Genomic DNA, 15,785 nt, shown 5'->3' with positions numbered 1-15,785 from the left:
AAACTAATATGTTTGCGCTGTGGACCAACACTATACATTGACGGGGAAGGGGGTAGCAATAAAGATAACACCATTAAACAGTTACACAACATAACAGAAATAATATCGATAGTAGCGTCCCTAGCAACCACCTTGGTAACAATGAAAACGTCGCGATTTCCTGAAGTAATCTTCGTAATAACTAGCAAACTAAAGATCATGTACATCCACTGCACACATAATCTGAAATAACAACTCATATTTCTCGCATCAAATGACATCAAAACGCATTTTAATGGCCAAACTAACTTTAAAATAGGCATTTTCCACCGAGAATAAAACGAAGTTCGGCCATGTTTTCTTTTTCTGCAGGGAGAAATTTGAAGATCACGTGACATAGACGCCAGCCATTGAAATGAATGGTGAAAAAAACGAATGCCGTGCTTCCATGAGCGTCAAATCCCGCCGCAGATGGGAATACATTGCAATCAGTTGAAAGCTATTTGCGTCCCTTTATGACGCTGAAGGAGCCTAGGAGCGTCACAACTGGACGCCACGGACACTGACCAAACATCGCTCCTGGACGTTTAGGGAGTGAGAGTGTGTTGGCATAGCAGAAGATGGCATATTTTTTACATGAATATTCCAGCCAATCTCTGTTTTGAAACCATGAGCTGCAAAATGAGCGCCTCACCCCACTGGACAGGCGAGTTGGATACTTTTTTAGATATACTTGGGCTGGCTCTGTTTTGCCGAGGTCCTCTGGCACTTGAGGGTCGCTGAGGGGTGTCGGTGTTTGGGGCAACGAAGACGGCTGCGGCTGCTCCGCCTCCGTGGGCGAGTCGGGCGGGAGGACGTTAGTGTCCACGACAGTAACGTAATGTCCCCATGATCTGAACTGTTATTACCTGTAGTAGATGCAGTGTTACTGCTGGCGATAAGGGCTGGTTGTTTTAACCATTTTCTGAGTTCCATCACTGACTGCTGTGTAAGCACCTTGCAGATGACGAACGTGCAGCGGCACAGGTCACGCACACCTGACATAATAACGTTACTTACCGTTTAAATTGACCAAATAAATGCAGCAGACAATGTTATTTAACCACAATTACAATTTATTTTATTTCGACTTTCTTCTTCTTCTTCTTCTTCTTCTTCTTCTTCTTCTTCTTCTTCTTCTTCTTCTTCTTCTTCTTCTTCTTCTTCTTCTTCTTATTATTATTATTATATATGTACATTTTTGATTTTTCAACTGAGGGTGCATAACGACTCAACTGAGGGTGCAATGCACCCCCGTAGAACCGGGTCTGTGTAGAGGAGACATGGAGAAGAGGGGACACATGTTGATGTAGAAGAGACATGAAGAAGTGGATTTTGCATAATAGGTGACCTTTAAAGCTCTTGCACCAACTCCCCCCTAGAGAGCGCTGTTTCCCACATATTGACCCATACTGTATGTGTCCAGTGATTATTACCTTAAAGGGGAAAGGAAACACCAATTACAGTTATAATATTCCGGTAGTTTATTCATTTTACAATGGATATTGATCGTAATATTTATTGTATATGATATTACTCGCCAAAAGAAAATTAATTATCCGCCGGCCGGGTGGGGAATTCCGGGACCAGGCCGCTGCCATTAGGGGAGTCCTAAATGGTGACGTCACTGGCTGTGTTTTCGCTCCACCGAAAGTCAACACAACGTAGCAGATATGGCAGCGATGGAGGAATTTTGCAATGAGATCGACGTTTTGAACGATGAATTTGACTATTCGTCGGGAGATGACATTGATGTGGAAGCATCTACAGTTACCAGGCATCCCATGGCCTATGCTTATGAACCGATTCGGTCGAATAGAGTGGCATACGATCCGGAATAAAAAAATTAAAAAAACACAATGCTAACAGTGAGCCTCTGAATTAGCCCCGAGCGAAAATGCTAACCTATTACTGCACCGATAGCTCCCTTATTACTTATCCTAGCCGCACATCCAACACATCGTTTATGATCGCAAGGAGACACAGAATCTAACGGTGCCCACCTCAACACTGAAAGATACAAACTCGCGACATTATCAACAAAAACGTACATCAAAACAAGTGGCGCTAGGTACTAACATACGCCAGGCTAACGGCTTACCTTCCTCATTGTCTGGTCTAAACTGGTCTTCAATGGCATTACAACGATAAAAACGATGATGTAGTTAATCCATAGGTTAATATCCAATGGGGCTGTGTCCCCTTTGAAATGTTCTGATAATCTATAAGCAATACAACTGCAATTCCGTTATCTGCTGTCCGCTCTGTGCTCCGTGCGCTCTGGGTCCTGCAATACCATCCATCAATAGCAATACTAGCCTTTTTAGGGCTGTTTTCGACAGATGAGCGTGTGTATGCCAGTTTAATTAGTTGAGCTATAGAACACCCCCAATTCTCTATTGTGCGTCATAATAATAGCTGCCATTTAGTTTGGACGCGATTGCGTTAATTAATAAGGTCACACTGTGTCAGTAAATACATGTGTGAGCTAGTAATCTGGTAGTGCTGCAATATTTACCTCTCTCTCTCGGCAGCTGAAGCAACTCGTTTGGTGGCTCGAACTTCACGTTTGTTGACACTGTCATTGTCTTGCGCGGCCGACGTGCTGGGACGGTCGGTGTTCCCGACTGCATACGTTGAGAAATCGAATATTGTGGGAACAGATCCTGGCTTCAAATCCAATGTTTTGTATTGAACCAGGCATCCAGACTGGACTTTGAGCAGCTTCTCATCCTTTAGTGGCAGCCTATGGAAATGTACTTCTTCCTTCTTTGTATAAAATCCATTTGTGCAGCCTGGGGCAATACAATAAACTCCTGACGACGACCGTTGCACGCCATGTTGTTTGTTATTGAGCTTTGGCCCAGGAAGCCGTACCCAATCAGTGACGTCACTGGAAAAGTCCCGGAGCAATGGAAGCGCCCATGGTCATTAGGCACGTATTTCAAAAAGTAATATTCGCGTATCTCGATCGTTTACATTGGAAATAGACTAGATAAATACATTTCCTAATGGTAATATTGTCGCATGGAAAGCAGTTTGAAAAGTGTTTCCATTTCCCTTTAAGAGATTCATTAATTGTTCATCGTCGATTTTAACCTTTAAATTATGGTTTTGTTCTGACTGCTCAGGTCTCCAGTGTGACTCTCGTACCAGAGAGTCTTCTCTCTTTCTGGTCTGGGATCAGATCATCCTCTCACAAGTAAAACAAGTTGTTTTCACCTGAAATAACTACAACAATCTGCCAATAGTGAAAATTTGCTTGGTAAGATTTCTTGAAATAAGATGGGATATTTAGATGAATCAGATCTTGTAATTAGCTGGGAGAACTTATTTTAAACTATATTTGACCAGGATCAGGACATGCTGTGTTACAATATAAGCCGCAAATGCTGAACAGTGTTCTGTTTTCTGATGTTAGTTGATGATGTTAGTTACAAGATGATGCATCGTCTCAAAACAAGACCCGGTATCTCACTGCGGTGTCACTTCTGAAGTTATTATGTCTTATCGGATGTAAAGACACATTCTGACTAGATATTAGACGAATAAACTGGGCAAGATTGTGAGTGTTTGTCGTGGAGAGCTATGAGGAATTTCCAAATGCGCTGAAAGACTTCCTGTATTTCTGCAGGTCTGCTGCTGCGTCCAAACTGAAGCTCCTGCAGTCAGACGGCTGGCTGGACGGACATACGGTCTCTCTCCACTTCACCTTGTTCAGCCCTGCACCACACCTGTTCACCAGTGTGTCCCTGCACACTGAGCAGAGCCCCCCCGCTGGCCTGCTGCCCTCTGCCAGGGTCCAGTCAGTGGGGGGCTGTCACTCTCCTGCTGTGGGGGAATATGGTGTCATGGTGTGCCAGGTGAAATACTGCATTAGCTTTTAATCTGTGGAAACCACTAGTCTGCAGCTGGAGAGAATCTACAGACAAAAAGTCACACACCAAAATGGTAAAATGGTAAAAGTAGAAAAGTATCATCATCAAAATATAGTGAAAGTAGCGACAGTAAAAGTAGTCGTTGTGCAGATTGGTCCATTTCAGAATAATATATATGATATGTTTTATAATGATTGATCATGAAAGTGTTCTCAAAGCTGGTGGAGGAGCAGCTAGTCTGAAGTACTTTGTAGACTGCAGGGTAGCTGGTGGATTTACTCCAGGTGGAACTAAAGTCTGATTTAACACTTGGTTATATTTCACATCATTCATCCAGATCTGTGAAGTAACTAAAGGTATTAAATACATGTAGTGGAAAGAAAAGTACAATATTCACCAGGTGTCCAAATTCATTCTAGAACAAGAGTAAAACTGGGGCTGTCTTTCGCCCACTGGTGAGAATGAAACCCTTGTCGAGCTCGGGAGAATCTTTTTTTAAATGTTCATCATGTGCTTCTTCCTCCCCTCCAGCTCCTCTTCCTCGTCCTGTCTCTGCTGCAACTCTGTTATCAAGTGTACGCTGTAGGGGAGCAAGGGCTGATGGGATACTGGAGGACTCCCTGCAACCGGCTGGAAGTGAGTGTACTACATCTGCATTAACACACACAGGCAAACATATAACTATCAACATACTATGATATCTTTTTGGCTTGCACACAACTTTAACACACACACACACACACACACACACACACACACACACACACACACACACACACACACACACACACACACACACACACACACACACACACACACACACACGCACTTGGCCACACACCAATGCAAACAAGATCACAATGACCTATCTGCAGGGCAAAGTAACCTGCAGCTCTTAAGCCAACGTACCTGTGGAAGGTCACAGCATGGTCTCAACTTTAAAATAATCTACCTGTGTATGCTTTGACTGCTGTCGAAATATAATAATAAATAATAATATATTTTATTTATAAGCGCACTTTTCATTTGCGTAAACAAAACTCAAAGTGCTGCAAAATTAAAAATTAAAAAGGGTGAAACAAAACAACAAAAACAATAAAAACAATAAAAAACGATTTAAAAACAATTAAAACATAATAAAAGCTGTGACATTCATGCCGGCATGGCATGATGTGGGGGATTTAAAAATCTAGTTCAAGGCTATTCTACAAAGATGCGTTTTTAGGCCTTTTTTGAAAGCCTCCACAGTCTGTGGTGTCCTCAGCTGGCTTGGGAGGGCACTCCACAGTCTGTGGTGTCCTCAGCTGGCTTGGGAGGGCACTCCACAGTCTGTGGTGTCCTCAGCTGGCTTGGGAGGGCACTCCACAGTCTGTGGTGTCCTCAGCTGGCTTGGGAGGGCACTCCACAGTCTGTGGTGTCCTCAGCTGGCTTGGGAGGGCACTCCACAGTCTGTGGTGTCCTCAGCTGGCTTGGGAGGGTACTCCACAGTCTGTGGTGTCCTCAGCTGGCTTGGGAGGGCGACAGTCTCGGAGCAGCGGAGCAGAAGGCTCGGTCTCCCATGGTCTTCAGTTGTGTCCTTGGTGGGATGAGGAGGTTTGCCTTTACTGAACGTAGGTTCCTCGTGGAGGTTTGTGGGGTGAGCAGTTCCTTGATGTAGGAGGGAGCATTTCCATATATGCACTGATGAGTGAAGAGGGTGATTTTATATATATAACTCTCTCTCTCTGTTTGCAGGTCAGTTTGCTGACTGAGTATTTAGTGTACTATATGTATTACATCTATCGCTCCGTTATCGTCCTGGAGGTTGTGGAGCTGCTGCACAAACACAGCTACAGAGGGCATGTGGATGTCAGCCTCCTGGCAACATGGGAACAAGTGAGACGGAAAAAACTATATTTAATGTTGAGAAAACAGCTCACTGGTACTCCTGCTTTAGTTTGGAAAAAGGAGCTTCCCTTGAAAAAAAAGAGCCTCATCTTTAGGGGGGATAATCACACTTTACATAATTACAATGTTACTTTAAAGGTAAATACTGAATGAAAGCCCGACTTTGAGGTTTAGAAATCCCCAAGAGATCATGGTGTCAAATGAAAGTAATTAATGAAAGGCATTATAATCCAAGTTATCAAGTGCTCCACATGGCTACAAAGGGAACAGGAAGAGAGGAGGAATGCACTACAGTGTGGGAGAGGTGCTGACCACAGTGGAAATAAAGCTGTGAACCAAGGCAGAGGCATGAAGCTAAAACGTTATTTATTTACCAATGTTTGACTGAATGAATGACATAAAATCAAACAATTACAAGATTTATATATATGGAATAAAACACGCAAAAGTAATTTCTAAAAGAAGAAGAATAACATTTACTAAAAGACATGTTGGGAATAAACGAGTGGGCTCACATTAAGAAGCTTTTTAATGATTTAAAGGATTCCACTGACTCAGTGTTGTGTTTTGTTTCACAGTGTATTCGATCTCTGCGTGGCGTTACGCTCTTCCTCCTCACCATGAAGAGTGTCACCGCGCTGAGAGTGAACTCCTCCGACAGTCTGCACCAAACTCTGCCCTCCAAAGCTCATCGCTACCCAGAGGACAGTCCTGCCCTCTCACACACACAGGAGATCAACATGCATGCACAGGTGAGTCAGACTTCAAGGAATAGGGCACATGCATACGGACAGGGCCGGCCCTAGACATTTTGGTGCCCTAGGCGAGATTATGATTTGGTGCCCCTCCCCCCCCCCCGCCCCTCCAAGCAATACACAATAGAATATATAAAGAATAAATGAAAAATCTCTGCAAAAGACCAAAACAAAAACGTATTGACATGTTGGTTATATACATAAAGAAGGTTTCAAATGTATTCAGTATTGTATGAACATGTTTTAATTGGGGGGTGGACGTCACATCCTCCAGGGGGATCCGGGGACATGCCCCCCAGAAAGATTTTTTTGAACATTTTAAAGTAAAATGCTTCAATCTGGTGCACTTTGAGCAGAATTACTATTGACCTGATCTAGGGGGTACAACTCTAAAACACCCATATGAAAAAGATTGGTTTACATTTTAATAATCAACTAAGTATGTGAACATAACCAATAACCTTCCATAGCCAATAACAAATAAATGTAAGGTATTTTATTTTTATTGTTCATTCATATCTTATTTTACCAGTTAACATTTATTTATTCATGCATTTGTTTTAATATCTCCATTTTTAAAGGATATTTTTGGTTACTGTCCTATAGTATACATTGGAATGATTTCAAACCTGTTTTTATTTATCCTAATAATTATAAAGGAGTGCCTTGGAAATATGTGTTTACATAAATTGTGACCAAACCGTTTGAGACCCACTGAGATAACTTAGACTAAAGTGAACTATCTAAACCCTCAGAGTCCTTTACCTCACTGAGCTGTAGCTATCAGCCTCAATCCAACAACAATCCGCGGTACCGATGCGCGCCCTCTCTCTCTTGCTCGCTCGGAGGCTCGCTCGCACTTTGGCTGTGAGCTGCGGGCGCCTGATAAGTCAACATCCCCCACTTTCATCACTTACAGCGCCCATCGTACAGGGCAAATGCAAAATGTTGCCGGCCCGGGGTGCAAAGGCTGTTTACTTTATTCAATTATTAATGTAAATGTATTACATCAAGGGCAGAAAATTAGGCAGAATAAAAATAGAAATAAATTATCCGGCACCGGCCCACCGGGATAACTTCCGGTATTCCCAATGGCCAGTCCGCCCCTGCCTGCATCTCACCTGCTCAGGTAACACACATTTCTAAGCACAATTTAAAAATCACCAATTACAAAATGATGATAATTGACAAGTTTCTTTTTTGCCTGATTCTGCATCACCAGGTCCGAGCTTGAACTGGAGGACATGCCGTTTCTGCAGCAGATAAACCAAAGGGGAGGCTGTCCCTTCTCTGACGTTGTTGTGGGATTGGATAATTCACAACAACCAGGAACAAGAGCCGGAGAAAACCCAAAAGACCAAGAGCTCCAGACTTATTTAAAGACACAGAACTACTCGTCCCGCCCAGATGATGCATGTATCATCAGGGTTTGGACAGAAGATGTTCTGGAGAAGCAAAGTGAGCCATGGACAGAAATCAATGATACAACTCAGGCCCCACAGACTGAGATGGTGGTGGAGGTGCTGGTCCACGAGGAGCCTGGCAGGGTAGAGCCGATCAATAAGTGATGGAGATGTGGCTGAAAATCTGCAAGTATTACAAGACAACAAGATCTACAAGGTCTGTATTTTCTGTTCTGTTAAGATTAACAACTGTATGTGACCAGCATGTTTCTGCAAATACTGTTACCTGGATCACTAGTTTAAACAAAGAGATCATTCACCTTAATGTTCGTGCAACCTTTAAATGCATGCAAGTATTTAAGCATCACATTTGCCTATATCTGTTTTTAATAGCATTTTGGTGTCTTACTATATATATATGAAATTAAGACCTATTTTTACTTTGTTTTATTCAAATGTCACAAATAATAAACCAATAACATAAATATATAAATAAAACAGGTTGCTTAAGAAAAATACATTCAATTTGTCAAATCATTTCTAGTTATATACAGTACAGAGATATTTGGCACATCTCATTAATTTCAGGGACATTGAGTGGAGTTTTTATGGAAGTAGAATGTGGAAATAGTTGAGGGCTTTTTTTGTGCAAAAATGTGCTTCATTTTTATTTGAAAGTATATAAGTTTAAGGGAATACTATGGATGTTAGTTCCAAATGCTAGTTATCCAACATTATATAAACGCAACATATTGACATCAAGGGTACATATACAGAGTTAAACAAATATAAAAATATTATATAATATATAAAGTAAGGAAATAAAACATTTATCAAATACACACTTGGTATTGCCTTTTCATTTTTAATATGTAATAGTCATTAAAACTCCAGTTCTTGTGAATGTGACATTTTCCCAAAAATAAAATGTGTTTATTAAAAAGTCCTGAAGACCATCTCAGGGTTGCCAACTCTCACGCATCTGGCGTGTGACACACGCTTTCACTCTCAATCACGCTCTCACGCTGCCCAAACGATTGTCACGCCAAAAAACAAGAATACCGAAGACTTTGAAAACTTTTGTCAGGTAGTGATGTCTTCACAATAGGACATCTTTGATAATGTCTTCTGGCCAATCAGAATCAAGATAACGGCGTGGTGTTGTTGCAGGAAGTCCCCACGGAGAATACTTTTGCTGTAGTACATCTCTATATACATCGATACAACATTACGTGTTGATTTCTATCAACACGTAATGAAATAAGACCCCACGGTTTGATGATCGATAGGTGTGTGGGCTGTCTTTCACACAGAACAATGGGGGCTATCCACAATGTAAAGTCATTCACAGCCTCTTCCCTCTTCTCTCTGTGAGGAGCAGCAGGTTCAGCTTTCAGAACAAAGTAACAAAAAACTAAAATGGCATTCATTTTTTTAAATATGTCGTGTAGTAATAGATGTATTTATTTTTCTTCTCAAGAGAGTACCAGAATGTGTATTTTATGTTAGTATTTAAAAAAAATCACGTGGGGGAGAATCTCCCCAGAGTCCCCTGCAGGGGTTGGGTTTTCAGCATGTCAACTCTTTCACTTGTGGGGAAATTGCAGGATTGGCTCCAGGTCGCCCTTTTTATTTACTACATGACAAATGTGCCTTTTTATTTCATACAGTTCAATTTGGATTGAGACAGGGAAATAATCTAAACCTCACGCGTGGCGTTTCACTGTCAAGGGTTTGCCCTACCATAGATAACGCAACAAAAATACTAGGCTTGTTTGAGAGGCGTTGCGGCTCGCCTCGAAAGTAGACGAGAGTAGCCGATCGCAGCCGGGGGAGGTCTCAAAAAGCTCGCCTGAAGTCGGACAGCTCGGAGTCGGCTTCTTCATCTTTTTCTTCTTCTCTCGGTTTTTTGGCGGATTGCAAACAGCTTGAAGGTGCATACCGCCACCTCCGGAGTCGGCTTGACTCGGTTTGCATTTATAAAGAATGCACACATGTGTTTAATCGTTAATGTCAGATATGTACTAAGTAAATACATTTGTTCCTGCTCAAGATTAGATTCAACTTTATTGTTATTGCACATATTACAGGTACTGAGACAACGAAATGCAGTTTAGCTTCTAACCAGGTGCAACAAGCAGTGAAGTGGAAAGTAATGTACACAATCTACAGAATAACATATAGAATGAATTGAATGATGAATAAACAGTGGGGTATGAATACACTAGATATCAGCCTGTGAGCAGTATGAACAGTGTGTATTAATATGCTAAGATATATAAAGTATGAAAACGGTAAGCAGTATAGTATAAAATATATAGATATTAATTTCATGATGATAAACATTGTGGAACAATGATGAAAAATGGGAATGGATGTGGCGACGTAAAACTGACACAAAACAACAACAAACTTTTGCCAGCCAATGGGAGAGCTTCATCAGCAGCACGTGGTAAAAACCACCAATGAGCGCTCAGCTCGAGATACCAGCGAGCCGTTTCCCATCAAGCATTTCACTTCCGCAGCTCGTGGAGAGCAACTGCGCCAACTCGCCTCGCCTCGCTCTCAAGGCTGCGGGCGTCTTTGTCCCGCGAGATTTCAAAGTCTCATGTGGGCGAGCCTCCAGAGCAAGTCGGACAAAATGACTAACCATCATGCAACGCACTAGCAAGACGTTGATCGCAACTGCGCAGGTCTTGCTTGTCTCAAACAAGCCTACTCTCTCGCAACTGCCGACCCGTATTGCGCAAGCGCAGATCTAAGATCCAGTAGAAATCTGCTGCTTATTGTTCTACTAGGCCAAAATAGAGTGTGTTAATTAATATGTTTGGCAGTTTGGAGTAAGTCTGTAGATTTGTTTGTGTGTGTGTGTTTCATGTAGGCCTCTCACGATAATTAATTTGGTTAGATACATTTATTATTATTATTGCTGTAATATCTTGGATATTAACAGACAACGGAACAGTTGGTTATTTAACAGGACTCTTTATTGCTGCCTCCGGTGGTTCTCTCGCCACCCCCACTTACTGTCACTGTCGTAAACATGCCGTAACGTATATATGACAACTCCCCTTGTAGTCAGTTAACAATACTATGACATCTCCCTTTTTCCCTTTTAACAATATAACACATATCAATAACTTAGATATCTTTCTTTAACAATATCAACACATCAATAACTATGACATCTCTCCTTTTTTTCTCTTTTTTTTTTTACAATATCAACACCCTTTTTTGTTGTTGTTATTGAACTGTCCCCTCACAGGTCAAGTCTCTGGACAGGTCTAACAGGTCTACCCGACCTGGTTTGGATCAGTCCATCAGTGTTCCTTGTTGGACCAGGCGAGCCATGTTCTGGGCTCATCTGAATGTCTGGTGTGTTATTCCTGGGATTTGTGTCGTCGTTCGCTGGAGGCCCCGCTACGGGCACCGCTTGGAGATGTCGACGGTTACGTCTGTACAGAGCACCCTGCTCCGTCTCGATGAGATAAGACCTCTGTGGAACACTCTCACCTGCCACTACTGCAGGTGTGGACCAGGTCTTTTGATTGTCCAGTCTGGTGAGAACATGGTCTCCTCGCTGCAGTGGTGTGAGCTCTCTCACGCCATGGCGCTTGTTATAGTAGAAGGCCTGTTTGCTCTTCTCCGCGGCATCTCGAGCTCTGATGTGATGTCTGCTCGGCCACTTTGGTTGCAGGTTCTTGGCCAGAGTGGGCAGCGTCGTCCTGATTTTCCTGCCCATTAGGAGCTCTGCCGGACTGACACCCGTACTGCTGTGTGGAGAAGAACGGTAAACCATTAAAGCAAGTAGGGGGTCCTTTTGTCTCAGAATCCCCTTTGCCGGTTGGACTGCACGTTCAGCATAACCGTTTCCTTGTGGGTTGTGGGGACTAGAGGTTGTGTGCGTAAAGTCCATGTCACAGGCAAAGCCTCTGAAGACATCGCTGCTGAACTGCGGTCCGTTGTCACTGACAACCTGCTCCGGTATTCCGTGCCGGGCAAACGTGGCTCTCAGCTTCAAGATCACATGTGCACTAGTCGTGGTAGGCATGTGGAGTATCTCCAGGTATCTAGAGTAGTAGTCAGCTATGACTAGGTAACTCTCTCTCTCATGTTCACATAAATCTATGCCAATTCTCTTCCACGGCCCGTCTGGGAGAGGTGTTGACAGGAGAGGCTCTCTGTTCTGTGCTCTCCTCTGCTCACGACAGTACATGCAGTTCTCGACTTTGTGTGTGATCTGTGTGGCTATGCCAGGCCACCACACCGAAGTGTTGGCCCTGTCTCTGCACTCTGACCTTGATGGCCCTCATGTATGCGTTCTAGTATCTCTGACCTCAATCTCCCTGGTATCACTATTCTACTCCCTCTGGTCACTACCCCATCATGCATAGACAGTTCGTTCCTAACGGGAAAGTACTCCCTAACACAGGTGTTTATGTGTGCTAGGTGTTCAGGCCACCCCGCTTGTATGTACCTGATCACTTCTTGGAGCTGCTCGTCCGCTGCCGTCTCCGCGCGGATGCTGTCTATCTTTTTCGGCGATGCTGGAATGCTGCTCATCACAGCTGCTACGTAACACTCCACGTCTGTGTCTCTACTGAGCTCCTTGTCTTCCTGTGGGCTCCTGGACAGCGTGTCTGCCACCACCAGGGTTTTCCCCGGCGCATACTCAGCCTCCGGGTTGAACCTCATCAACCGCATGAGGAGTCGCTGGCAGCGGAGTGGCACATTGTCGAGATCCCTGGAGTTCATCAGTGGGATGAGGGGTTTGTGATCCGTAATCAGTTTGAATGCTGGCAGGCCGTAGAGATACATCTGAAACCTCTCACACGCCCACACGCTCGCCAGGCACTCCTTCTCTATCTGAGCGTACCTGGTTTCAGCGTCGCTCAGTCGCCTTGAGCAGTATGCTACCGGTCTCCAGTCCTCGCCATGGAGCTGCAGCAGGACACCGCCTATCCCATAACTGCTTGCGTCTGCTGAGACCACTGTGCTCCTGGTAACATCATAGTACACCAGGGTAGGTGACGTTGTGAGGAGCTCTTTAACTCGCTCAAAGGCTGCTTGTTGCGCCGGACCCCACATCCACACAGAGTCTGCTTTTCACAGTGCATATAGTGGCTGGCCCACTGTGGCGAGGTCTGGAATATATTTCCCCAGGTAGTTGATCATGCCGAGGGCTCTCTTTAGTTCCTGCACGTTTTCTGGTGGTTCAAGTTTGCTGACTGCAGACACTTTGGCCGGGTCGGGTCGTACACCATCTTTGTTGATCACCTGACCCAGGAAGTGCAGCTCCTCCTTTCTCAGCACACACTTCTCATTGTTCAGCTTCAGGCCAGCAGACTCCAGCCGATCCAGAACCTTCTGCAGCCGCTCATCATGTTCGCTGGTGTTGCTGCCATGGATGATGATGTCGTCCATGTAGACGGCAACGCCATCCAGCCCTTCCAGCGTCTCTACCATCTTCCTCTGAAATATCTCAGGTGCGCTGCTTATCCCAAAGGGAAGACATTTAAAACAGTACCTTCCGTACGGCGTGATGAAGGTGGTCAACCTCTGGCTGTCTTTGTCCAGTGGGATCTGCCAGAACCCTGACGCTGCGTCAAGTGATGAGAAGACTGTGGAGCCGCTGAGCTGAGCTATCATCCCCTCTGATGTCGGCAAGATGAATCTCTCCCTTTTGACAGCCTTATTAAGCTTCTTTAAGTCCACACAGATGCGTGTTTTTCCAGACTTTTTCTGGACTGGCACCATGGGTGCGCACCACTCTGTTGGGTCAGTCACGGCTTCAATGATGTCGTTGGCTTCCATCCTCTCCAACTCCTCTTTCACTGCACCCAGGAGCGGTATGGGGACCCGGCGTGCTGTGCATACTGCATAGGGCTGGTTATTGTCCTTTAGAGCTATCTTCACAGGCTGTGTCTTCAGTAAGCCAAACTCCTGTTCACTGGTGTTGACCTCGCCCACTCGCTTTACTAACCCCATAGCTACAGCTACTGGCCTGCTGAGTAGGTTATTCACACTCTGCCCTCTAATGACATAGAGCCTGCATGTGTATGTTTTCCCCTTGTAGCTGGTCTGAGTTATAAACTGCCCTAAACAGTTCAATCCACCCCCGGGACCACTCAGCACCTTCTTTGGCCTCTGTAGAACCCTTTTTGGCTCCAGTGTTTTGTACACAGTTTCGCTTATGATACTACAATCGGCTCCAGTATCTATTTTAAATTCTACAGGTGAGCTGCCAATCTCTAATGTGACTGTCCATTCATTATCATTGTGAGGCATGCTATTAACTGAGCCCAGATAATAATACTGTCCATCTTCTGATCCCTCACCCTCAGTCACTTCTCTCACCTGCTTGCTCTTGCACACCCTTTCCCAGTGTCCACTTTTCCCACAATTATTGCAAGTAGACCTCCTTGCTGGGCAGTCATCCTGCTGGCTGTGTGGCATTTTGCCGCACCGCCAGCACTTCCTGTGGTCATTCTCACTCTGTGGATGCCGCCACTTCTGTGTTGCACCTCTGCTATGCCGTTGTGCTACTTCCTGCACGACGTAAGCCCGCTCTCCCTGCTGGTTAACTTGAGCTTTTACCTCTTCTGATTGACGCGCCTCTTGTACCGTCATCTCCAGAGTGAGGTTAGGGATCAGCTGTAGCCTCTGAGACAGATCCTTGTCTAGAATTCCCACCACGATTCTGTCTCTTATGTTTTCCTCACGAGCCGTTCCGAAGTTGCAATGTTCCGACAGCTCATATAGTGCGCGGATGAATGTCTCTGCTCGCTCTCCCGCGCGCTGCACTCTCTGGTTGAAACATGCCCGTTCATGTATAACGTTGCGTCTCGGGATGAAATATGCGTCAAATTTCGCCAGTACAACATCATACTGCGACTCATTTTCCTCTTCCCCGTAGGTAAAAGAGCTGAGAATGTTCTCTGCTTCCTTCCCGAGCGCATACACCAGCGTGCTTACTTGAACTGGACCTTCTTCTTTGTCCAACTTAGTAGCTGTCCTGTACCGTGTAAACCGTTTCTTCCAGTCTGACCATTCGGCGGGTTTCTCGAAACAAAAACTCTCTGGTGGTTGAAACTTTGCCATCCTCGACCACTTCTGACACCATGTAATATCTTGGATATTAACAGACAACGGAACAGTTGGTTATTTAACAGGACTCTTTATTGCTGCCTCCGGTGGTTCTCTCGCCACCCCCACTTACTGTCACTGTCGTAAACATGCCGTAACGTATATATGACAACTCCCCTTGTAGTCAGTTAACAATACTATGACAATTGCGATAGACGATAATATTGTCGGCACCGTTGTATGACCATTTTAGACCACTGACATAATGATAATATATAATAATAATTCAAGTACATCCTTTCAAACTGCTAGTCAAATGGAAATGTATCGAGTACATTTTTATTTATATAAGTCAATTAATTGCTTATCAGGCACACAATAAAATAGTGGAAACAAACATGTGTTTGACTTTCATTAGTGAATGAAACTTTGTGCCCTTTATAGTCTGTGTCCAATATTGTGTATTTGTATATATTGTATATATATCCTATATATATGCTAAGGTCCCGCTGCTGACACGATAGCAGTCATTTCGTGCGCATATGTGTAATTAAACCCATGATATCAAAATCTCACTCCAGCCAGGTGCCCAAAGTTGGCAACCCTGCCATGGGTGTGAGTGTAAAACTATAATAAAAGTCAAACATCCGGGACAGAACTATCCAATAGAATCACCCAACGTATTTTTGAGTGGCGTATTGTGATTGGATGGCGGCCGATTACGCGGACCAATCAGAGCGTGGCAAGTCAGACAAGTT

The 15,785-nt window shown here is 44.2% G+C and overlaps 1 protein-coding gene across 1 annotated transcript; it reads left to right on the top strand.

The window, feature by feature from the left end:
* Nucleotides 1-3,520: 3,520 nt before the first annotated feature.
* On the top strand, nucleotides 3,521-8,445 carry LOC117466003 (polycystin-1-like protein 1). The gene is made up of 5 exons (XM_034109132.1): nucleotides 3,521-3,534; nucleotides 3,653-3,881; nucleotides 4,428-4,532; nucleotides 6,362-6,535; nucleotides 7,761-8,445. Exons 1-5 carry the CDS (start codon nucleotides 3,521-3,523, stop codon nucleotides 7,770-7,772), a joined length of 534 nt encoding a protein of 177 aa, XP_033965023.1. The 3' UTR covers nucleotides 7,773-8,445.
* The last annotated feature ends 7,340 nt before the right edge of the window (nucleotides 8,446-15,785 follow it).

This window comes from Pseudochaenichthys georgianus, chromosome 20 (assembly GCF_902827115.2).
Source record: "Pseudochaenichthys georgianus chromosome 20, fPseGeo1.2, whole genome shotgun sequence".
In the NCBI taxonomy this organism is placed as follows: Eukaryota; Metazoa; Chordata; class Actinopteri; order Perciformes; family Channichthyidae; genus Pseudochaenichthys; species Pseudochaenichthys georgianus.
The sequence above is the reverse complement of the archived record's forward strand: the minus strand, read 5'-3'. Positions and strand labels throughout refer to the sequence as shown.

What these genes read in the sequence shown, in the direction of transcription:
- LOC117466003 (XM_034109132.1), top strand. An exon ending in ATGGTGTCATGGTGTGCCAG is followed by an intron (nt 3,882 to 4,427) that starts GTGAAATACTGC and finishes CCTCCCCTCCAG; the next exon opens with CTCCTCTTCCTCGTCCTGTC. An exon ending in CTCCCTGCAACCGGCTGGAA is followed by an intron (nt 4,533 to 6,361) that starts GTGAGTGTACTA and finishes TTTGTTTCACAG; the next exon opens with TGTATTCGATCTCTGCGTGG.